This window comes from Oncorhynchus keta, chromosome 1 (genome assembly GCF_023373465.1).
Source record: "Oncorhynchus keta strain PuntledgeMale-10-30-2019 chromosome 1, Oket_V2, whole genome shotgun sequence".
Lineage (NCBI taxonomy): Eukaryota > Metazoa > Chordata > Actinopteri > Salmoniformes > Salmonidae > Oncorhynchus > Oncorhynchus keta.
The window spans coordinates 87,206,927-87,232,564 of NC_068421.1; the positions used below are offsets into that span (position 1 = coordinate 87,206,927).

Consider the following 25,638-nt stretch of genomic DNA (forward strand, 5'->3'; position numbering starts at 1 on the left):
TTTCTGTACATCCATTGACAGTTATATTTCCTTACATAACCTATTATATGAGCTCCAATCTGGATTTAGAACATTCCATTCCACCAACACTTGCCTACTATATCTAACTGACCACATAAGGAAGGAAGTAGATGGAGGGAATTGTGTGGTATGGTTATGTTAGATCTCCAAAAGGCGTTTGATACAGTGGATCATTAGATTCTGTTAATCAAACTAATAGTCATGGGCTTTAATTACTTAGCAGTAAAAAGGGTTAGCTCTTATCTGCAAGGAAGAAACAGATGGTGGATGTGGATGGGACCATATCTAAACCCAAAATCTTGAACTGCGGGGTACCCCAAGGGAGTGTTCTGAGTCCACTTTTCTTTCTATTGTATATAAATTATCTGTAATCTGCCTGTACATGTGACCTTTTCCTCTATGCAGATGATTCTGCACTGTTGGTTTCCCTCAAAGACAAAAATGTGGTTGAGAAAGCCCTCAGTGCTTCACTTCTGAATGTCAGTAAATGGCTAAATCAAATCTAATCACATTTTATTTGTCACATACACATGGTTAGCAGATGTTAATGCGAGTGTAGCGAAATGCTTGTGCTTCTAGTTCCGAAAATGCAGTAATATCCAACGAGTAATCTAACCTAACAATTTCACAACAACTACCTTACACACACACAAGTGTAAAGGAATGAATAAGAATATATGTACATAAAAAAATATATGAATGAGTAATGGTATAGAACGACATAGGCAAGATGCAGTGGATGGTATAGAGTACAGCATATACATATGAGATGAGTAATGTAGGGTATGTACACATTATATGAAGTGGCATTGTTTAAAGTGGCTAGTGATACATTACATCAAGATGGCAAGATGCAGTAGATGGTATAGAACGACATAGGCAAGATGCAGTAGATGGTATAGAGTACAGTATATACATATGAGATGAGTAATGTAGGGTATGTAAACATATAAAAGTGGCATTATGACAATAAGCTGTTTCTTCAGCTTGGAAAAAGAGAGTCCATCTTGTTCTGGTTCAAAGTGAAACTGAGGAAATCCCCAGGTTTTTAGGTGGTAGTAGGTGACATAGTAGTCACAGCAAAATACTATGTTAATTAGCTTGGATATGTGCTAGATAACCATCTGACAGGGGAAAGCATGGCACAAAATGTTATCTCCAAAGTGAACCAAAGTCAAATTAGGTTTCTGTCAAAAACCTTCAAATATCTGGATAAGAATGCATTGGGGGCATTGGCATAGGCTCTTGTTCAGTGCCACTTTGTCTATGCGTGCTCTTCCTGGTACAATAGTGCCCCCAAGATAATACAAAATTAATTGCAGACATCTCAGAACAAATTAGTCAGGATTATTCTTAAACTTCCAGCACTTACTCATCTTGACCATTCCCTCTTTGAAAGCCTTAGATGGTTCAAAGTGGAGGAGAGAATCTCTCAGATTAAATTGTGTCTTGTACATCAGATAGTCCACAGTCTGGTCCCCAGGTATCCATGTCGCTACATTACCTTAGTAAGGGATAACTATAAGTATTCAACTAGAAGGAGTGAAAACGTTGTTTCTTTAAGATGTTAAAGTGTTTATGGGGGAAAGAAACGTTTTTAAACTCAGCTGTTATTCTTTGGAATTGTCCTCAGAAGAATTTGGAACTTGGCTAAATAGTGTAAGATTATAGTACATGGATGAGAACAACATGTCAGAGATAGCATATGGTCTGCCTTTTGGTGCCTGTTGTTTATAATATTGTGATTGTCTCATATATATTAGGTATTGATTGTTTTATATATTAATGACATATGAGACAAGGGACATGAACCTGCACATAGTCATTTATTAGGAAAGATTTGTACTAATTATCTCATGTTATGAATCAAACAACAATTTTGTCTGTCATTGTCTGTTGCCATTACTATTGCCGCCTAACCTTGTTGCATTCCCTCTTCCCCCTTCCCTCTTCCCTCTTCCCCCTTCCCTCTTCCTCCTTCCCTCTTCCCTCTTCCCCCTTCCCTCTTCCCTTTCCCCTTCCCTCTTCCCCCTTCCCCTTCCCTCTTCCCCTTCCCCTTCCCCTTCCCCTTCCTCTTCCCCCTTCCCTCTTCCCCCTTCCCCTTCCCTCTTCCCCCTTCCCCCTTCCCTCTTCCCCTTCCCTCTTCCCCCTTCCCTCTTCCCCCTTCCCTCTTCCCCCTTCCCCCTTCCCTCTTCAAAGCACCACAATGGAAATAAGCTTTATTGTGTTATCCTCGATGATTTTCTTCAATTGTATGTGGAGGTATCACCTTCTGGAGCGCCATTATGTTTGGCGCCATTATGTTTTTAAATAGTCTATTAAATTCAATCAGTCAGTCAATCTGTAAGTCTGGATTCCTGGTATAGTACTTATAACCAGAACCAGGATAGAAGGGTTTGGCCAAGGGGGTAGGCTGTCATTGTAAATATCAATTTGTTCTTAAACTGACTTGCCTCGATAAATAAAGGTTAAATAAAATAAACACGTGGGAACTCATGACAGCCTTTTTCCTATTAGTGTAATGTACTCTATCTGTTCTGGACCTGGACGTGCTTGTACAGGTGTTTGTGTGCTCGCATCCACTTATAGTTACACATATGGTGTGTATGGCATTATGCTGTGTGGGAATGAGGGGGTGGGGTTTTGAAGGGGAAGTGTGAAGCTAGAGACTGTGTGGAGCTAGAGGCTGTGTGGAGCTAGAGGCTGTGTGGAGCTAGAAGCTGTGTGAAGCTAGAGGCTGTGTGAAGCTAGAGGCTGTGTGGAGCTAGAGGCTGTGTGGAGCTAGAGGCTGTGTGAAGCTAGAGGCTGTGTGGAGCTAGAGGCTGTGTGGAGCTAGAGGCTGTGTGGAGCTAGAGGCTGTGTGGCGCTAGAGGCTGTGTGGAGCTAGAGGCTGAGTGAAGCTAGAGGCTGAGTGAAGCTAGAGGCTGAGTGAAGCTAGAGGCTGTGTGGAGCTAGAGGCTGTGTGGAGCTAGAGGCTGTGTGAAGCTAGAGGCTGTGTGAAGCTAGAGGCTGTGTGGAGCTAGAGGCTGTGTGGCGCTAGAGGCTGTGTGGAGCTAGAGGCTGTGTGGCGCTAGAGGCTGTGTGGAGCTAGAGGCTGTGTGGAGCTAGAGGCTGTGTGGCGCTAGAGGCTGTGTGGAGCTAGAGGCTGTGTGAAGCTAGAGGCTGTGTGGAGCTAGAGGCTGTGTGAAGCTAGAGGCTGTGTGGAGCTAGAGGCTGTGTGAAGCTAGAGGCTGTGTGAAGCTAGAGGCTGTGTGAAGCTAGAGGCTGTGTGAAGCTAGAGGCTGTGTGAAGCTAGAGGCTGTGTGAGCTAGAGGCTGTGTGAAGCTAGAGGCTGTGTGGAGCTAGAGGCTGTGTGAAGCTAGAGGCTGTGTGGAGCTAGAGGCTGTGTGGAGCTAGAGGCTGTGTGAAGCTAGAGGCTGTGTGGAGCTAGAGGCTGTGTGGAGCTAGAGGCTGTGTGGAGCTAGAGGCTGTGTGGAGCTAGAGGCTGTGTGAAGCTAGAGGCTGTGTGAAGCTAGAGGCTGTGTGGAGCTAGAGGCTGTGTGGAGCTAGAGGCTGTGTGAAGCTAGAGGCTGTGTGAAGCTAGAGGCTGTGTGGAATAAAGACATTTCCCATTAGAACGTTGATCATGGTTTTATTTGGCCCGCGGGTGGTTTTATTTGGCCCGCGGGTGGTTTTATTTGGCCCGCGGGTGGTTTTATTTGGCCCGCGGGTGGTTTTATTTGGCCCTCCCAAAAAAAGAATACAATTGGTCATTGTTTTGATCATTGTTGAACATAGAAGACTGTAAAAACACCAGGAAATGAGCTCCAAGTGATTTTAATTGTGGAAATGTGTTCCCAGTTATTCCCACACATAGTAGAGAGACACGTGATCGTATACAAATGTAAACAAGGATTGAAATTATTATGTTTTAGTCAAGCAAATCTGTTTAGGCTTCTTGTGGTCAATATGCAGTCTACAAATTATTTGTAATTATAAACTGGGTGGTTCAAGTTCTGAATGCTGATTGGCTGACAGCCGTGGTATATCAGTCCGTATACTACGGGTATGACAAAACATTTATTTTTACTGCTCTAATTACGTTGGTAACCAGTTTATAATAGCAATAAGGCACCTTGGGGGTTTGTGGTATATGGCCAATATACCACGGCTAAGGGCTGTGTCCAGGCACTTTGTGTTGCGTCGTGCATAAGAACTGCCCTTAGCCGTTGTATATTGGCCATATACCACACACACTCTTTGCTTAATTATGTTCCAGCCCCCTGATCATCCCTCGAAGAAACAAATCATCCCGCGACTGAATCTAGTTGATGATCCCTGCACTAGACCTCACTTTAACATGCCTGCTAAAAGGCCTGCTCTGTCCTAAACAGTTGGACTGATCTACTGTGGTGGTCAGGCTGTGTTGGGTAGAGTCAGACTGTGTTGGGTAGAGTCAGACTGTGTTGGGTAGAGTCAGACTGTGTTGGGTAGAGTCAGACTGTGTTGGGTAGAGTCAGACCGTGTTGGGTAGAGTCAGACTGTGTTGGGTAGAGTCAGGCTTTGTTGGGTTGAGTCAGACTGCGTTGGGTAGAGCCAGGCTGTGTTGAGTACAGCCAGGCTGCGTTGGGTAAAGTCAGGCTGTGTTTGGTAGAGCCAGGCTGTGTTGGGTTGTGCCAGGCTGTGTTGGGTAGAGCCAGGCTGTGTTGAGTACAGCCAGGCTGTGTTGGGTACAGCCAGGCTGTGTTGGGTACAGCCAGGCTGTGTTGAGTACAGCCAGGCTGCGTTGGGTAAAGTCAGGCTGTGTTTGGTAGAGCCAGGCTGTGTTGGGTAGAGCCAGGCTGTGTTGGGTACAGCCAGGCTGTGTTGGGTACAGCCAGGCTGTGTTGGAGTACAGCCAGGCTGTGTTGGGTAGAGCCAGGCTGTGTTGGGTAGAGCCAGGCTGTGTTGGGTAGAGCCAGGCTGTTTTGGGTAGAGCCAGGCTGTTTTGGGTAGAGCCAGGCTGTGTTGGGTAGAGCCAGGCTGTGTTGGATAGAGCCAGGCTGTGTTGGGTAGAGCCAGGCTGTGTTGGATAGAGCCAGGCTGTGTTGGGTAGAGCCAGGCTGTGTTGGGTAGAGCCAGGCTGTGTTGGATAGAGCCAGGCTGTGTTGGGTAGAGCCAGGCTGTGTTGGATAGAGTCAGGCTGTGTTGGATAGAGTCAGGCTGTGTTGGGTAGAGCCAGGCTGTGTTGGATAGAGTCAGGCTGTGTTGGATAGAGTCAGGCTGTGTTGGGTAGAGCCAGGCTGTGTTGGATAGAGCCAGGCTGTGTTGGGTAGAGTCAGGCTGTGTTGGGTAGAGCCAGGCTGTGTTGGATAGAGCCAGGCTGTGTTGGGTAGAGTCAGGCTGTGTTGGGTAGAGTCAGGCTGTGTTGGGTAGAGCCAGGCTGTGTTGGGTAGAGCCAGGCTGTGTTGGGTAGAGCCAGGCTGTGTTGGATAGAGTCAGGCTGTGTTGGGTAGAGCCAGGCTGTGTTGGGTAGAGTCAGGCTGTTGGGTTGCTGTGTTGGGTTGTGTTGCATTGTGTTGGACCAACAGAACTCGAGACGTGTCCTTAGAGCAGTAATGTTCCTCCACACACCTGTGGGCTGTTATGTATTTCTAGATCAATCACTTTCCCAGTAGTGGATTCTGGGAAGACAATGGCAGAAGACAGTAACAGGCCTTTGACTGTGTGTGTGCATGTGTGTGTGTGTGAGAGTGTGTGCGCGCGTATGCGTGGGCGTGAGTGTGGGTGTGTGTGTGCGCATGTGTGTGGTTCAGTTTTTCTCATCATGCACACTGGTTTCAGGGACTAGCAAAATATATGCTATTAAAGTGAATGGGGCTTCAGAGGCATATGAAACCTGACTCTGATAAGTACTGCACCAGCTGCTCTGTTCCTATTCTCTCTGATTCCTTCATCCTGCGTTCTCCAACGTATCAATACCATGTCAAAGCCACCAGGCCAACTCACAAAGGACCCCCTCTTGCCTGGTGCTTGATTGTTTTTGAGACAGATGTTAGTAGACATTAAGGTCACATTTATTGGCCTTCAGTCATATAAATAGAATGAGTCCGTCAGCACATGTTGGGAACCAAAGTATCATTGATGTGTAATGATCACATTTAGCCCTCTCTATGGTAAAGTGTTGTCTAGAGAACAGGGAAAGAATTACTTTTTGAGTCTCCACACGCGAACACACACACACACGCACACACGCACGCACGCGCACGCATGCATGCACGCACACGCACACACACGCACGCACACACCACCCGTTCCTCATACTCCCATTCTCTCACCCCCTTTCAATGTCAATAAAGTAAGTTACTAAAGTGAGAGAGATGCCCTCTGATCTCTAACCCCTGCCCTGTATGACTCCGTCTCTCCCGTAGCGAGGGGAGCTGTTGAACGTCGGTGGTCTGTCTTTCTCTCTGGGGTCTGACGGCAGCCTCCACATCACCTCCCCCACCGGGGAAGAGTCTGGGGAGTTTGTCTGCACTGCAACCAACGCAGCCGGCTACAGGTCCAAGAAGGTCCAGCTCACTGTCTACGGTAGGAAAGGCCTGCTGAGGGGCTCTTAACTCTCTACGGCAAGAGACAGTTAACAGGCCCTCTGTATTCCCTTCTTATTCATATTCATTGTTTCACAGTAAGCTGGGTATTTGTAATGACATGTATTGTATTTGATGTGACTTATGATGTCTTATGATCTACTCACCACTCTCTCTCTCTCTCTGTCTGTTCAGTGCGTCCCAGGCAGAGCGGGGTCTCTGGAGGGGTGGGGAGCAACGGTGGGGCCCTGGAGGTGTCTGTCATCGAGGGAGAGGACGTGACCCTGCCCTGTGAGGTCCAAAGTATCCCCCCTCCAATCATCACCTGGGCCAAGGAGAAACAGCTCATCTCCCCCTTCTCACCCAGGTAACACACACACACACACATGCGCGCACGCAGACACACGCAGACACACACACATACAGTGTCTCTGCTCTCCTCTCGACCTGGAATTCACCCATGTCATGACATGTGTTGGACTTGGCTGGACTCAACATGGCTGACTGTGGTTGATGTGTATCAGAACATGTCATTTCCAGGGCGTGTCAATGTGTGTATGTGTTTCCAAACAGAAAATGCTTGTTTGTGAGAAAGGAAATATGTTTCACAAATAGGTATTGTATTTCTTCTTTCTGAAAGGTCTGACAAGACAAAATAAAGTTTGGTCTGATTTTACTTGGTCCTTTGACTGTCTATAGGGTGTTTAAACTGTGCGGGTCAATCTGACCCATATCACAGTGGGTTTCATTTTTTTTCAGCAAAGCACAAAGGTTAAATGAAAATGTTTGGAACCAACGAAACTCTTCGTAGAGCTGGCACCTCGGCCAAACTGAGCAATTGGGGGGTAAGGGCCTGGGAGGGGAGGTGACCAAGAACCTGATGATCACTCTGACTGTGCTCCAGAGTTCCTCTGTGGAGATGGGAGAACCTTCCAGAAGGACAACCATCTGTGCAGCACTCCAGCAATCAAGCCTTTATGGTAGAGTGGCCAATCCTCAGTAAAAGACACATGATAGCCCACTTGGAGTTTGCCAAAATGCAGCTAAAAGACTCAGACCATGAGAAACAAGATTCTCTAGTTTGATGAAACCAAGATTGAACTCTTTGGCCTGAATGCCAAGCGTCACGTCTGGAGGAAACCTCTCACCATCCCTACGGTGAAGCATGCTGTGGGGATGTTTTTCAGCGGCAGGGACTGGGAGACCAATCAGGATCGAGGGTAAGATGGATGGAGCAAAGTACAGAGAGATCCTTGATGAAAACCTTCTCCAAAGCGCTCAGGACCTCAGACAGGGGTGAAGGTTCACCTTCCAACAGGACAACAGCCCTAAGCACACAGCCAAGACAACGCAGGACTGGCTTCGGGACAAATCTCTGAATGGCCCAGCCAGAGCCCGGATTTGAACCCGATCGAACATCTCTGGAGAGACCTGAAAATAGCTGTGCAGCGATATTCCCCATCCAACCTGACAGAGGTTGAGAGGATCTGCAGAGAAGAATGGGAGAAACCCCCCAAATACAGGTGTGCCAAGCTTGTAGTGTCATACCAAAGAAGACTTGATGCTGTAATCGCTGCCAAAGATGCTTCAACAACTTATGTAAATGTGATATTCCATTTTTTTTATATACTTTTGCAAAAATGTCTAACGTAGTTTTGCTTTGTCATTATGGGGTATTGTGAGTAGATTGATGAGGAACTATTTTTATTTCATCCATTTTAGAATAAGGTTGTAACGTAACAAAATGTGGAAAAAGTCAAGCAATCTGAATACTTTCTGAATGCCCTGTATGTATCCATGTGTGTGTGTTCAATTTACTTGGTGTGTATTTACATTTGTGTTTGCGTGATTCCTCTCCCAGACACACCCAGCTGCCCTCTGGTTCCATGAAGATCCTGGAGAGCCGGGTGTCAGATAGTGGTCTGTACGTGTGTGTGGCCTCTAACATCGCAGGCAACTTCACCCAGAACATTCTCCTCAGTGTCCTCGGTAAGGGTCAACACTACAACGATAGCACATGGAATGAATGTGTACATGTACATCGTATAGCTGCTGGCAGAATACCCCTTTCCACGTAACAATATTCAGGATAGGGGAGGAAGTTCTACTGAAACTTCAACTGAACACAAACCTAGACCCACCTTAACTAGACCCATCTTAACTAGACCCATCTTAACTAGACCAATCTTAACTAGACCCAGCTTAACTTCTTGCGTCGAGCCATCCCGGATCCGGTATCGTGACTCCAGCCTCAAGCTCATTACCATAACGCAACGTTAACTATTCATGAAAATCGCAAATGAAATGAAATGAATCTATTTGCTCTCAAGCTTAGCCTTTTGTTAACAACACTGTCATCTCAGATTTTCAAAATATGCTTCTCAACCATTGCAAAACAAGCATTTGTGTAACAGTATTGATTGCTAGCGTAGCATTTAGCGTTAGCATTCAGCAGGCAACATTTTCACAAAAACCAGAAAAGGATTCAAATAAAATAATTTACCTTTGAAGAACTTCAGATGTTTTCAATGAGGAGACTCAGTTAGACAGCACATGTTCCGTTTTTACAAAAAATATTATTTGTGTTGACAAATCGGTCCGTTTTCTTCATCATTCTTCATCACGTTTGAGTAAGGAAAAAAAACGAAAATTAAGTCATTAAAACGCAAACTTTTTTTCCAAATTAACTCCATAATATCGACAGAAACATGGCAAACCGATGTTTAGAATCAATCCTCAAGGTGTTTTTCACATATCTATCGACGATAAAATCCTTCGTGGCAGTTGACGTTATCTTCTGAAGAAATGGAACGCGCATGGACCTACAGATTACGCAATAATTTCGACACCGGACACCGGGCGGGACACCAGGTAAGTGTAGTCTCTTATGGTCAATCTTCCAATGATATGCCTACAAATACGTCACAATGCTGCAGACACCTTGGAGAAACGACACAAAGGGCAGGCTCATTCCTGGCGCATTGACAGCCATATAAGGAGACATTGGAACACAGCGCCTTCAGAATCTGGGGCATTTCCTGTATGAAACTTCTTCTTGGTGTCGCCTGTAACATTAGTTCTTTGCAGTTTTGGAAACGTCAGAGTTTTGTCTTTCCAAGGCTGTCAATTCCATGCATAGTCGAGCATCTTTTCGTGACAAAATATTGCGCTTAAAACGGGCACGTCTTTTTATCCAATAATGACATAGCGCCCCATAGGTTGAAGAGGTTAACTAGACCCATCTTAACTAGACCCTTTCATAAAAGGAAATCGGTCAGAACAATAAACTCTCCTGCCGGACGTGGCATGAAAATATCTCTCTCTCTCTCTCTCTCTCTCTCTCTCTCTCTCTCTCTCTCTCTCTCTCTCTCTCTCTCTCTCTCTCTCTCTCTCTCTCTCTCTCTCTCTCTCTCTCTCTCTCTCTCTCTCTCTCTCTCTCTCTCTCTCTCTCTCTCTCTCTCTCTCTCTCTCTCTCTATATATATATATAAAAGTGAAATGAACAATAATCAAAAGTGAGAAGACACAAAACAACAACAAAAAACGACTCGAATTCAAAAGTAAATATTGCATATAATATTTACTGTTTTGTGGTTGAACGTGTGGGCATCACTTCCTTTTAGGTGGATGTTTGGACCCCAGACCTCAATACCTTAGAGGGCAATGGGTTCTATAGCTGATTGAAGTATTGGGATGTCAAGTTTTATGTTCCCTTTGATGGCGTAGAAGGCCCTTCTTGCCTTGTCTCTCAGATAGTTCACAGCTTTGTGAAGTTACCTGTGGCGCTGATGTTTAGGCCGAGGTATGTATCGTTTTTTGGTATGCTCTATGGCAACAGTGTCTAGGTGGGAATTTGTATTTGTGGTCCTGGCAACTAAACCATTATTTTTGTCTTACCAAGATTCACTGTCAGGGCCCAGGTCTGACAGAGTCTATGCAGAAGATCTAGGTGATACTGTAGTCCTGCCTTGTTTGGGGACAGAAGCACCAGATCATCAGCAAACAGTAGCCATTTGATTTCTGAGTTCATTAGTGTGAGGCCGGGTGTTGCAGACTGTGCTAGTGCCTTCTCCAGTGCATTGATATATACACTAAGTGTACAAAACGTTAAGAACACCTTCCTAATATTGAGTTGTGTCCCTCCCCTTTGCCCTCAGAACAGCCTCAATTCCTCAGTTGCAGCACAGACACACTCATTAGATGTTAAATATCTGATGTGTGAGAACACTGCACTGAACATTACTCACTCAGCCCCAGACACATTAACATTGCTCACTGGGCCTGGGCAAGACCAGCAAGGGTGTTTAAACTCAATCTACACAGACAGACGGGTAGACAGACGAACAGAAAGAGAGGGAGAAGAGGAGAAGAGAGGAGAAGAGAGGAGAGGGAAATTAAGGGAAATGACAGCGTTGGCTAGATGAGTACACTGAGTCAGGCACTCAGGACTGTTTGAAGTGTTTGTGGAAATTACTAAAGCCGTCGGAACTCTACAATTAACCTGCAGCAGCGATCTGAATGGCATCCGAAGAGCACATTATAATCACCTGTAGGGGCGGAGAAGGTTCTGAGGCGTACTGTCCAAACATAGAAAAACACTCACAGCCACAGACTGGGGAATAGCACTGTTAGACTGCTCAGATATATCTGACACAGCAAAGCACTGGAGGAAAGCACAATGTGACTGATCATCTGGATGATGGCTTGTTAAGAAAATAGCTCAGTGTGTGGAAAACCTCATTTACTGTATAATCCTTGTTCTCCACTGACTGCCTGTTTTCCCTCCTGTCTGTCTCTCTCTACTGACTGCCTCTCTTCTCTCCTGTCTGTCTCTCTCTACTGACTGCCTGTCTTCTCTCCTGTCTGTCTCTCTCCACTGACTGCCTCTCTTCTCTCCTGTCTGTCTCTCTCCACTGACTGCCTCTCTTCTCTCCTGTCTGTCTCTTTCTACTGACTGCCTCTCTTCTCTCCTGTCTGTCTCTTTCTACTGACTGCCTCTCTTCTCTCCTGTCTGTCTCTCTCCACTGACTGCCTCTCTTCTCTCCTGTCTGTCTCTCTCCACTGACTGCCTCTCTTCTCTCCTGTCTGTCTCTCTCTACTGACTGCCTGTCTTCTCTCCTGTCTGTCTCTCTCCACTGACTGCCTCTCTTCTCTCCTGTCTGCCTCTCTCCACTGACTGCCTCTTCTCTCCTGTCTGTCTCTCTCTACTGACTGCCTGTCTTCTCTCCTGTCTGTCTCTCTCCACTGACTGTCTGTCTTCTCTCCTATCACTCTCTCCACTGACTGCCTCTCTTCTCTCCTGTCTGTCTCTCTCCACTGACTGCCTGTCTTCTCTCCTGTCTGTCTCTCTCCACTGACTGCCTGTCTTCTCTCCTATCACTCTCTCCACTGACTGCCTGTCTTCTCTCCTGTCTGTCTCTCTCCACTGACTGCCTGTCTTCTCTCCTGTCTGTCTCTCTCCACTGACTGCCTGTATTCTCTCCTATCACTCTCTCCACTGACTGCCTGTCTTCTCTCCTGTCTGTCTCTCTCCACTGACTGCCTGTCTTCTCTCCTGTCTGTCTGTCTGTCTGTCTCTCTGACTGCCTGTCTTCTCTCCTGTCTGTCTGTCTGTCTGTCTGTCTGTCTGTCTGTCTGTCTGTCTGTCTGTCTCCACTGACTGCTTGTCTTCTCTCCTGTCTGCCTCTCTCCACTGACTGCCTGTATTCTCTCCCGTCTGTCTCTCTCCACTGACTGCCTGTCTTCTCTCCCGTCTGTCTCTCTCCACTGACTGACTGTTTCCTCTGACTGCCTTTCTCCTCTCCTCTCCTCTCCTCTCCTCCCTCTCCTCTCCTCTCCTCTCCTCTCTCCTCTCCTCTCCTCTCCTCTCCTCTCCTCTCCTCTCCTCTCCAGTGCCCCCCAGTATCCAAGCTGGCCCGAGGGTGTTGAAGGTGCAGGTGGAGCATCCTGTGGATATTCCCTGCGTGGCACGGGGGGTTCCACAGCCCTTCCTGGCCTGGCTGAAGGATGGCGCCGCCCTGGTGGTGGACGGGACACAGTATAGGACCTCCCTCGATGGCTCTCTGACCTTAGGCCAGGTGGGGCTGAGTGATCAAGGGACTTACACCTGCCTGGCCACCAGCATCGCTGGAACAGACCAGGCCAATATACAGCTGCAGGTGCAAGGTGAGTCACTGAGTCCCCTATAAGCCACACCGGAGATTCTTTAGAATAATACTTAAAGGGAAAGGTGACACCTAGTCAGTAGCACAATTGAATGCATTCAACCGAAATGTGTCTCCCGTATTTAACCGAACATGGATTGGCAATGCTGCATCCAAACTCTTTTCAAACATGGTTAGGTTTAGGATTAAGATATTGTTTATCCTAAACCTAAACTGAAAGGTTAAGGATATGCCCATGCACAGTTGTTCTTATCATTAATGTGGTGTGTCTTCCCTGTCACCTCCCTCCCCAGTTCCCCCCGTGGTTGATGTCCTGGAGCCCCCCTTCAACAGCCCCCACCAGGAGAGAGTAGCAAACCAGCGCATCGCCTTCCCCTGCCCAGCCAAAGGTGATAACCAACTCTGCTTTATACAGTCATCTAATCACAATAGGATCCATTAGACAAAATGTGTCATCTGTCAACCAGTAAGGTTCCCCTTCAGTCATCTTTATACAATAGACTGGATGTTGTTCTTCTACAACTGCATAGCTTGCTGTTTGGTGTTTTAGGTTGGGTTTCTGTACAAGTACTTTGTGACATCTGCTGATGTAAAAAGGGCTTTATAAATACATTTTATTGATTGATGTTGTCTACAGGATCTAAATATAATTTGCCCATGTTTGCTCACTAATCTTACCACTTTTCTTTCTCTCCCTTTTCCCCTCAGGCACTCCTACCCCCGTGATCAAGTGGTTGCGTAACGGTCAGGAGCTGACAGGGAACGAACCCGGTCTGACCATCATGGAGGATGGAACCCTTCTCATACTGGCATCGGTGTCTCAGCTGGACAACGGAGAGTATGTCTGCACTGCCGCCAATGAGGCTGGCACCACCCAGAAGAAGTACCAGCTCAAAGTCAACGGTGAGCTAGCCTAGCGTAAAATACTACAATATTACTGTAGTAGTACTGAATCAATAGTAGAACTGAATCATAATAATAGTAGAACTGAATTATATGGTAGTATATGGTAGCACTTTGTCATATGGTAACACAGTGTCTTACAGTGTCTCACAGTGTCTTAATACTATATAATGTGCTATTACTGCTAAAGTACTATATTAATACTATGTAATTTGGTATTATTGCTAAAGTACTATATTAATACTATGTAATTTGGTATTATTGCTAAAGTACTATATTAATACTATGTAATGTGGTATTACTGCAAAAGTACTATATTAATACTATGCCATGTGGTATTACTTTTCAAGTACTGTATTAATACGATGTCATGTGGTAGTACTTTTAAATAACTATATTACTACTTTGTCATGTGGTATTGCTGCTAAAATAAGATGGTTGTTAGTATTCAGGTAAAAAAAAATAGGGTAAACGCTGGTCGCTGTCTGCGGTGAGTAAAGAAACAATCTTTACCCTCCACTATGCTACTAGTAGCACTGTTGCGGTATAGCATAATATAGCATAGCAGACCTGACCTTTGTCCTATGCCCTCCATGCAGTGCCCCCAGATCTCCGTGACAACGGGTCGCCGGGCAACGTGTCGGTGGTTCTGAACCAGCCCACCAACCTGGTGTGTGATGTCACAGGAAGTCCTGTTCCCGTCATCACCTGGTACAAGGATGGCGTTCCTGTAGGTGAACTCATATTACACAGCTGCTGTAGAGATGGGTGTTAGGATAAAACATAATTCATCCACATTCATTTGATATATAATAGAGTGACTCCTGAATAGATTATTGACTACTAATAAATCAGTTTTTTAGTCTTGGATTGTTTTACACCACTAAATATTGTGAATATGATAACAGACCTCAAATCATTAAATACGTCCATTACTTAGAGCAGGGGTATTCAAATCTTACCTTACGAGGTCCAGAGTACTCGGCCTATACGAGGTCCAGAGTACTGGGCCTATATGAGGTCCAGAGTACTGGGCCTATACGAGGTCCAGAGTACTGGGCCTATACGAGGTCCAGAGTACTGGGCCTATACGAGGTCCAGAGTACTGGGCAAATACGAGGTCCAGAGTACTAGGGCCATATACGAGGTCCAGAGTACTGGGCCTATACGAGGTCCAGAGTACTGGGCCTATACGAGGTCCAGAGTACTGGGCCTATACGAGGTCCAGAGTACTGGGCCTATACGAGGTCCAGAGTACTGGGCAAATACGAGGTCCAGAGTACTAGGGCCATATACGAGGTCCAGAGTACTGGGCCTATACGAGGTCCAGAGTACTGGGCCTATACGAGGTCCAGAGTACTGGGCCTATACGAGTCCAGAGTACTGGGCCATATACGAGGTCCAGAGTACTGGGCCTATACGAGGTCCAGAGTACTGGGCCTATACGAGGTCCAGAGTACTGGGCCTATACGAGGTCCAGAGTACTGGGCCATATACGAGGTCCAGAGTACTGGGCCTATACGAGGTCCAGAGTACTGGGCCTATACGAGGTCCAGAGTACTGGGCCTATACGAGGTCCAGAGTACTGGGCCATATACGAGGTCCAGAGTACTGGGCCTAGGTCCAGAGTACTGGGCCTATACGAGGTCCAGAGTACTGGGCCTATACGAGGTCCAGAGTACTGGGCCTATACGAGGTCCAGAGTACTGGGCCTATACGAGGTCCAGAGTACTGGGCCTATACGAGGTCCAGAGTACTGGGCCTATACGAGGTCCAGAGTACTGGGCCTATACGAGGTCCAGAGTACTGGGCCTATACGAGGTCCAGAGTACTGGGCCTATACGAGGTCCAGAGTACTGGGCCTATACGAGGTCCAGAGTACTGGGCCTATACGAGGTCCAGAGTACTGGGCCTATACGAGGTCCAGAGTACTGGGCCTATACGAGGTCCAGAGTACTGGGCCTATACGAGGTCCAGAGTACTGGGCCTATACGAGGTCCAGAGTACTGGGCCTAGGAGGTCCAGAGTACTGGGCCTATAGGAGGTCCAGAGTACTGGGCCTATACGAGGTCCAGAGTACTGGGCCTATACGAGGTCCAGAGTACTGGGCCTATACGAGGTCCAGAGTACTGGGCCTATACGAGGTCCAGAGTACTGGGCCTATACGAGGTCCAGAGTACTGGGCCTATACGAGGTCCAGAGTACTGGGCCTATACGAGGTCCAGAGTACTGGGCCATATACGAGGTCCAGAGTACTGGGCCTATACGAGGTCCAGAGTACTGGGCCTATACGAGGTCCAGAGTACTGGGCCTATACGAGGTCCAGAGTACTGGGCCTATACGAGGTCCAGAGTACTGGGCCTATACGAGGTCCAGAGTACTGGGCCTATACGAGGTCCAGAGTAGCGTCACAGGTAGAATCATGAATGGTTTGTGTGTCAGGCCGTGTGTGTGTGGAATAACAACAGCAACGGTGAAATACTGTATCTAATGATGTTTTAGAAGCAGCAGGCTCATAGATAACACATCACAATAATAATGATGAGATATTCATATGGGAGCATAAGCCTAAACTGTACAATGTAATGGAATATATTCCTGCAGGCTAAGTGTTGTCATTTGGCTGCCACTGTGTTCCTTCTTCTCCAACAGAGCTCATGTCCTGCAGATGGGAAAATCATAATTTACATGTTCATTCAGTAATAAAGTAACACCTAAAGTATAGTTCTGTTGTCTGTCTGCTGTCATTTCAAAAGCAGTTCAATTAACAATTCATTTTAAACGAGTACATACAGTATGTGAGTCACAGGCGGCTGGTAGAACCTATATTGGGGAGGACGGGTTCATAGTAATGGCTGGAACAGAATTAATGGAATGGCCTTTCGAAACACATCAAACACATAGTTTCCATGTGTTTGATACCATTCCATTAGCTTATGAACCATCCTCCCCTGACCAGCCTCCACTGATAGGAGTACATACACAAATATCTATATATTTATTCAATATGTGAATCTCTTAACGATTTTTCAATTTGTGCGTGTGCATGTGTGTGTAGGTGGTTCCCAGTAGCAGTGTTCAGATCTTGCAGCGTGGGAAGACCCTGAGGCTATTGAAGGCCACCATGGCAGACACAGGAAGTTATAGCTGCAAGGCCATAAACATCGCAGGAAGTACAGAGAAGGACTTCCTTCTGGAAGTGCTGGGTGAGTGGAGGCAGCACTGACTGGCTGGGTGAATGGGGGCAGCACTGACTGGCTGGGTGAATGGGGGCAGCACTGACTGTCTGGGTGAATGGGGGCAGCACTGACTGTCTGGGTGAATGGGGGCAGGACTGTCTGGGTGAATGGGGGCACTGACTGTCTGGGTGAATGGGGGCAGCACTGACTGTCTGGGTGAATGGGGGCAGCACTGACTGTCTGGGTGAATGGGGGCAGCACTGACTGTCTGGGTGAATGGGGGCAGCACTGACTGTCTGGGTGAATGGGGGCAGCACTGACTGTCTGGGTGAATGGGGGCAGCACTGACTGTCTGGGTGAATGGGGGCAGCACTGACTGGCTGGGTGAATGGGGGCAGCACTGACTGTCTGGGTGAATGGGGGCAGCACTGACTGTCTGGGTGAATGGAGGCAGCACTGACTGGCTGGGTGAATGGGGGCAGCACTGACTGTCTGGGTGAATGGGGGCAGCACTGACTGTCTGGGTGAATGGGGGCAGCACTGACTGTCTGGGTGAATGGGGGCAGCACTGACTGGCTGGGTGAATGGGGGCTGGGGTGAATGGGGGCAGCACTGACTGTCTGGGTGAATGGGGGCAGCACTAACTGGCTGGGTGAATGGAGGCAGCACTGACTGGCTGGGTGAATGGGGGCAGCACTGACTGGCTGGGTGAATGGGGGCAGCACTGACTGGCTGGGTGAATGGGGGCAGCACTGACTGGCTGGGTGAATGGGGGCAGCACTGACTGGCTGGGTGAATGGAGGCAGCACTGACTGTCTGGGTGAATGGGGGCAGCACTGACTGTCTGGGTGAATGGAGGCAGCACTGACTGTCTGGGTGAATGGAGGCAGCACTGACTGGCTGGGTGAATGGGGGCAGCACTGACTGTCTGGGTGAATGGGGGCAGCACTGACTGTCTGGGTGAATGGGGCAGCACTGACTGTCTGGGTGAATGGGGGCAGCACTGACTGGCTGGGTGAATGGGGGCAGCACTGACTGTCTGGGTGAATGGGGGCAGCACTGACTGTCTGGGTGAATGGAGGCAGCACTGACTGTCTGGGTGAATGGAGGCAGCACTGACTGTCTGGGTGAATGGGGGCAGCACTGACTGGCTGGGTGAATGGGGGCAGCACTGACTGGCTGGGTGAATGGGGGCAGCACTGACTGGCTGGGTGAATGGGGGCAGCACTGACTGTCTGGGTGAATGGGGGCAGCACTGACTGTCTGGGTGAATGGAGGCAGCACTGACTGGCTGGGTAAATGGGGGCAGCACTGACTGTCTGGGTGAATGGAGGCAGCACTGACTGTCTGGGTGAATGGGGGCAGCACTGACTGTCTGGGTGAATGGGGGCAGCACTGACTGTCTGGGTGAATGGAGGCAGCACTGACTGTCTGGGTGAATGGGGGCAGCACTGACTGTCTGGGTGAATGGGGGCAGCACTGACTGTCTGGGTGAATGGGGCAGCACTGACTGTATGGGTGAATGAATGGAGGCAGCACTGACTGGCTGGGTGAATGGGGGCAGCACTGACTGTCTGGGTGAATGGGGGCAGCACTGACTGTCTGGGTGAATGGGGGCAGCACTGACTGTCTGGGTGAATGGGGGCAGCACTGACTGTCTGGGTGAATGGGGGCAGCACTGACTGTCTGGGTGAATGGAGGCAGCACTGACTGTCTGGGTGAATGGGGGCAGCACTGACTGTCTGGGTGAATGGGGCAGCACTGACTGTCTGGGTGAATGGGGGCAGCACTGACTGTCTGGGTGAATGGGGGCAGCACTGACTGGTTGGGTGAATGGGGGCAGCACTGACTGGCTGGGTGAATGGGGGCAGCACTGACTGGCTGGGTGAATGGGGCAGCACTGACTGTCTGGGTGAATGGGGGCAGCACTGACTGGCTGGGTGAATGGGGGCAGCACTGACAGGCTGGGTGAATGGGGGCAGCACTGACAGGCTGGGTGAATGGGGGCAGCACTGACAGGCTGGGTGAATGGGGCAGCACTGACTGTCTGGGTGAATGGGGGCAGCACTGACAGGCTGGGTGAATGGGGGCAGCACTGACTGGCTGGGTGAATGGGGGCAGCACTGACTGGCTGGGTGAATGGGGGCAGCACTGACTGGCTGGGTGAATGGGGGCACCACTGACTGGCTGGGTGAATGGGGGCAGCACTGACTGGCTGGGTGAATGGAGGCAGCACTGACTGGCTGGGTGAATGGGGGCAGCACTGACTGGCTGGGTGAATGGGGGCAGCACTGACTGGCTGGGTGAATGGGGGCACCACTGACTGGCTGGGTGAATGGGGGCAGCACTGACTGGCTGGGTGAATGGAGGCAGCACTGACTGGCTGGGTGAATGGGGGCAGCACTGACAGGCTGGGTGAATGGGGGCAGCACTGACTGGCTGGGTGAATGGGGGCAGCACTGACTGGCTGGGTGAATGGGGGCAGCACTGACTGGCTGGGTGAATGGGGGCAGCACTGACTGGCTGGGTGAATGGGGGCAGCACTGACTGGCTGGGTGAATGGGGGCAGCACTGACTGACAGTCTCCTTTGACTCCTTGATGTTATTCATATCTCCACTCTTCCCTTGTTCCCCTCCTTTAGTCCCCCCCACCATCGTAGGGACTGGCTCCCCTCGGGATGTGTCGGCAGTGCTCAACCAGGAGATCAGTCTGGACTGTAAGGTCAAAGGAACTCCCTTTCCCACAATCCAGTGGTACAAAGACAGGAAGTGAGTTCCCTCTTCCATTAGTTGTGTATAGACTAATATGAACAATTCAACTGGATATGATTCTAATCCCATGGGGTGTGTCTCCCCTCTCTCTCCCAGACTGGTGTTCCTAGGTGACCCAAACATAGAGGTCAGCAACAAGGGCCAGACATTGAAAATAAAGAGTGCTCGCCTCGGAGACCAGGCACACTACCAGTGTAGTGTCACCAACGCAGCGGGCAAACAGACCAAAGACTTCAACCTCAGTGTCTACGGTGGGTTTGGATCAAAGTCTGTGCGTAAATGTGTACGTGGGTCTCAGTGTGCTGTGACTAAGGTGAATTAGTCAGAGGAATGTTTAAAGAGTGTTTGCATGGGGTGTGTATTCTGATTTACATATCTCTCATCCCCTCTCACCCTCACCTTAGTCCCTCCCACTATAAAGGGTGGTAACGTGACCTCAGAGGTCACCACCCTCCTGGATAATGTAGTAATGCTGGAGTGTGAGGCGCGCGGCGTTCCGCTCCCCGCTATCACCTGGTACCGTAACGGAGAGGCCATCCTGTCCAGCTACCAGGCACAGTACGTGGACCGAGGTCACTTCCTGCGAATCCCACGCGCCCAGGCATCTGACACTGGTCAGTTCAGCTGCAGGGTCACCAGTGTGGCGGGCACTGCAGAGAAGAACTTTGAGCTGGACGTGTACCGTAAGAACCCTAATTTTACCATAACTACCCTAACTCTACCTCACTTTGGATGTTTACCGTTTACATAATCCTAACCTCTCTCCCTCAGTTCCTCCTTCCATCAAGGGGGGGCAGGACACCGCTACAGAGAGAAAGGTGGTACTCACTAAGCCCCTTAACCTGGAGTGTGAGGTAGGGGGGCACCCTCCTCCCACCCTGACATGGTTGAAGGATGGCGTACCCGTCCGGAATGGGGAGAGCATAAACATTCTGGAGCAAGGCCGGAAAATCGAGATCCTCTCTGCTTCTGTGTCCGACGCCGGCCGCTATGTCTGCGTGGCAACCAGCGTTGCCGGGGAGAAGGAGATCAACTATGACGTCAGTGTCCTAGGTACAGTTGAAGTCGGAAGTTTGCATACATACACCTTAGCCAAGTACATTTAAACTCAGTTTTTTCACAATTCCTGACATTTAATCCTTGTAAAAATTCCCTGTCAGATTTTAAGACTGAAATGTCAGAACAATAGTAGAGAATGATTTAATTCAGCTTTTTCCCCAGCTTTTTTTCCCCAGTGGGTCAGAAGTTTACATACACTCAATTAGTATTTCGTAGCATTGCCTTTAAATTGTTTAACTTGAGTCAAACATTTTGGGTAGCCTTCCACAAGCTTCCCACAATAAATTGGGTGAATTTTGGCCCATTCCTCCTGACAGCGCTGGTGTAACTGACTGTAGGCCTCCTTGCTCGAACACGATTTTTCAGTTCTGCCACAAATTTTCTATAGGATTGAGGTCAGAGCTTTGTAATGGCCACTCCAATACCTTGACTTTGTTGTCCTTAAGCCATTTTGCCACAACTTTGGAAGTATGCTTGGGGTCATTGTCCATTTGGAAGATCCATTTGCGATCAAGCTTCAACTTCCTGACTGATGTCTTGAGATGTTGCTTGAATATATCCTCATGACACCATCTATTTTGTGAAGTGAACCAGTCCCTCCTGCAGCAAAGCACCCCCACAACATCATGCTGCCACCCCTGTGCTTCACGGTTGGGATGGTGTTTTTTGGCTTGCAATCCTCCCCCTTTTTCCTCCAAACATAACGATGGTCATTATGGCCAAACAGTTCTATTTTTGTTTCATCAGACCAGTGGACATTTCTCCAAAAAGTACGAAAGGACACGTCTCCTTCCTGAGCGGTATGACGGCTGCGTGGTCCCATGGTGTTTATACTTGCGTACTATTGTTTGTACAGATGAACGTGGTACCTTCAGGTGTTTGGAAATTGCTCCCAAGGATGAGCTTGGGAAGGTCTATAAAAACAATTGTAGGTCCTGGCTGATTTCTTTTGATTTTACCATGATGTCAAGCAAAGGGGCACTGAGTTTGAAGGTAGGCCTTGAAGTACATCCACAGGTACACCTCCTATTGACTCAAATTATGTCAATTAGCCTATCAGAAGCTTCTAAAGCCATGACATCATTTTCTGGAATTTTCCAAGCTGTTTAAAGGCACAATCAACTTAGCGTATGTAAACTTCTGACCCACTGGAATTGTGATACAGTGAATTATAAGTGAAATAATCTGTCTGTCAACAATTGTTGGAAGAAATACTTGTGTCATGCACAAAGTAGATGTCCTAACCGACTTGCCAAAACTATAGTTTTTTAACAAGAAATTTGTGGAGTGGTTGAAAAACGAGTTTTAATGACTCCAACCTAAGTGTATGTAAACTTTCGACTTCATCTGTACATACACACACACACCCACATGAACACACATATGCAAGGACACACACATGTGCGTACACACACACACCCACACACGCGCAAACACACACACACACACCACGCAAACACACACACACACACACACACACACACACACACACACACACACACACACACACACACACACACACACACACACACACACACACACACACACACATTAGTGTTCAAGGTGAATGACCCCCCCCAGTCCGTATGTATATCTAGATCTACCCAGTAATTCAGTTTATACATTCACTGAAATGTTTCCATTGTATTGTATCTGTCATCAACGAGCACTAATTCACAGGAAAAGACAGCTTAGGTTTTCGGTGGCCGAACCACTTCGCTCAACCTCCACTTCCGTATCATATAGGACTGAATGAAAGAATTCCCAGAAGAAAGAGTTAACAACCTATTCTGAAGATTACCGTGGTTTAGAAGAGGGCCAGGAAGTGAGTTTGAGGAGACCACTAAGATTGCAGGTGTCAGTGAAAACACTGGGTTTTTCCTTTTCTTTGTTTCAGCGTATTATTAAAAATATCAGGACTCTACTGCTTTCTGTTTGCCAGTTAGGTTAGAGACTAGAGGCTAGAGGCTAGAGGCTAGAGGTTAGAGGGGAGGGGAGGGGAGGGGGAGAGAGAGAGCGAGAGAGAGAGAGATTTCCTCTGTGTCCAGATGCTTAAGGACCTCAACCATCTGTAATCTGTATTGTCTGACATCAGAGGAGAGAGGAGGGATGAGGGCTTTACTCTGTAGTCTGTATTGTCTGACATCAGAGGAGAGAGGAGGGATGAGGGCTTTACTCTGTAGTCTGTATTGTCTGACATCAGAGGAGAGAGGAGGGATGAGGGCTTTACTCTGTAGTCTGTATTGTCTGACATCAGAGGAGGGATGAGGGCTTTACTCTGTAGTCTGTATTGTCTGACATCAGAGGAGAGAGGAGGGATGAGGGCTTTACTCTGTAGTCTGCTGAACCAGAAAAGTATGTGGACACCCCTTCAAATCAGTGGATTCGACTATTTCAGCCACATCCATTGCTGACAGTGTATAAAATCGAGCAAACAGCCATGCAATCTCCATAGACAAACACTGGCAGTAGAATGGCCTCACCGAAGAGCTCAGTGACTTTCAACGTGGCACCGTCATAGGATGTCACCTTTCCAACAAGTCAGATTGTCACATTTCTGCCCTGCTAGAACTGCTCCGGTCAACTGTAAGTGCTGTTATTGTAAAGTGGAAAGTCTAGGAGCAACAACGGCTCAGCTGCGAAGTGGTAGACCACACAAGCTCACAGAACGGGACCAGCAATTGCTGAAGCTCGTAGCGCGTAAAAATCGTTTGTCCTCAGTTGCAACACTCACTACCAAGTTCCAAACTGTCTCTGGAAGCAACGTCAGCACAATAACTGTTTGTTGGGAGCTTCATGAAATTCGTTTCCATGGCCAGCTGCACACAAGCCTAAGATCACCATGTGCAATGCCAAGCGTCGGTTAGAGTGGTGTAAAGCTCGCCGCCATTGGACTCTGCAGTAGTGGAAACGCATTCTTTGGAGTGATGAATCACGCTTCACCATCTGGCAGTCAGACAGACTAATCTGGGTTTGGTGGATGCCAGGAGAACACTACCTGCCCCAATTCAATTTGGTGGAGGATGAATAATAGTATTGGGCTGTTTTTCATGGTTCAGGCCCCTTAGTTCTAGTGAAGGGAAATCTTAACGCTACAGCATTCAATGACATTCTAGACGATTCTGTGCTTCCAACTTTATGGCAACAGTTTGGGGAAGGCCCTTTCCTGTTTCAGCATGACAATGCCCCCTGTGCACAAAGCGAAGTCATACAGAAATGTTTTTTGTCGAGATTGGTGTGGAGACTGGCCTGCCAAGTGCCCCGACTTCAATCCCATCGAACACCTTTGGGATGAAATGGAATGCCGACTGCGAGCCAGGCCTAATTGCCCAACATCAGTGCCCGATCTCACTAATGCACGTGGCTAAATGGAAGTAAGTCCCTGCAGTAATGTTCCAACATCTAGTGGAAAGCCTTCCTAGAAGAGTGGAGGCTGTTATATCAGCAAAGGGGGGACCAACTCCATATTAATGCCCATGATTTTGTAATGATGTTAGACGAGCAGGTGCCTACATACTTTTAGTCACACACACACGCACACGCACACACACACACACACACACACACACACACACACACACACACACACACACACACACACACACACACACACACACACACACACACACACACACACACACACACACACACACACACACACACACACACACACACACACACACACACACACACACACACACACACACACAGAGGTTCAGCTTGGCTCCGCTGGTCTGCTCTGCCATATTAAACATTCAAACTCTGTCGGAATATAAAGCATGAGAATTTGTGCTGCCAAAGGCAGGTTAGTTAGCCTATGCTCAGCATCAATCATCTCAATATCTGGATGGTGATGGGCTCAAGTGAATGCTGTGCATTATGCTCCACACAGCACTCTCATCAGTCAATCCAGATGTATTTAGTGGCTGGAATGTGATGTGAAGGATATCTGATCTAATAAACTCTGCAAAAAAAGAAACCTCCTCTCACTGTCAACTGCGTTTATTTTCAGCAAATTTAACAGGTGTAAATATTTGTGTGAACATAACAAGATTCAACAACTGAGACATAAACTGAACAAGTTCCACAGACATGTGACTAACATAAATGGAATAATGTGTCCCTAAACAAAGGGGGGGTCAAAATCAAAAGTAACAGTCAGTATCTGGTGTGGCAACCAGCTGCATTAATTACTGCAGTGCTGCTCCTCATGAACTGCACCAGATTTGCCAGTTCTTGCTGTGAGATGTTACCCCACTCTTCCACCAAGGCACCTGCAAGTTCCCAGACATTTCTGGGGGGTATGGCCCTAGCCCTCAGCCTCTGAACCAACAGGTCCCAAACGTGCTCAATGGGATTGAGATCCGAGCTCTTCACTGGCCATGGCAGAACACTGACATTCCTGTCTTGCAGGAAATCACACACAGAATGAGCAGTATGGCTGGTGCCATTGTCATGCTGGAGAGTCATGTCAGGATGAGCTTGCAGGAAGGGTACCACATGAGGGAGGAGGAAGTCTTCCCTGTAACACACAGCGTTGAGATTGGCTGCAATGACAACAAGCTCAGTCCGATGATGCTGTGCCACACCGCCCCAAACCATGATGGACACTCTGTGTTACGCTCATTCCTTCAACGATAAACGTGAATCCGACCATCACCCCCGGTGAGACAAAATAGACAGTCTGAGCACTGATGGAGGGGTTGTACTTTCCTGGTGTAACTCTGGCAGTTGTTGCCATCCTGTACCTGTCCCGCAGGTGTGATGTTCGGTTGTACCGATCCTGTGCAGGTGTTGTTACACATGGTCTGCCACTGCGAGGACGATCTAAGTTTTCATAACTGTGACTTTAATTACACCTCAACGTCTGTAAGCTGGTGCATGTTCATCAATTGTTTATGGTTCATTGAACAAGCATGGGAAACAGTGTTTAAACGCTTTACAATGAAGATCTGTGAAGTTATTTGGATTTTTACAAATTATCTTTGAAAGA

The 25,638-nt window shown here is 48.0% G+C and overlaps 1 protein-coding gene across 1 annotated transcript in view; it reads left to right on the top strand.

The window, feature by feature from the left end:
- Positions 1–25,638, top strand: part of hmcn1 (hemicentin 1) — a 253,969-nt gene that overhangs the window by 147,986 nt on the left and 80,345 nt on the right. Inside the window, exons 21-32 of the mRNA XM_052523937.1 lie at positions 6,411–6,570; positions 6,765–6,936; positions 8,431–8,558; positions 12,461–12,733; positions 13,026–13,121; positions 13,441–13,635; positions 14,235–14,365; positions 16,694–16,841; positions 19,457–19,583; positions 19,683–19,837; positions 19,991–20,269; positions 20,358–20,639. Coding sequence (XP_052379897.1) covers positions 6,411–6,570; positions 6,765–6,936; positions 8,431–8,558; positions 12,461–12,733; positions 13,026–13,121; positions 13,441–13,635; positions 14,235–14,365; positions 16,694–16,841; positions 19,457–19,583; positions 19,683–19,837; positions 19,991–20,269; positions 20,358–20,639 — 2,146 coding nt within the window. The remainder of the gene's footprint in view (positions 1–6,410; positions 6,571–6,764; positions 6,937–8,430; positions 8,559–12,460; positions 12,734–13,025; positions 13,122–13,440; positions 13,636–14,234; positions 14,366–16,693; positions 16,842–19,456; positions 19,584–19,682; positions 19,838–19,990; positions 20,270–20,357; positions 20,640–25,638) is intronic.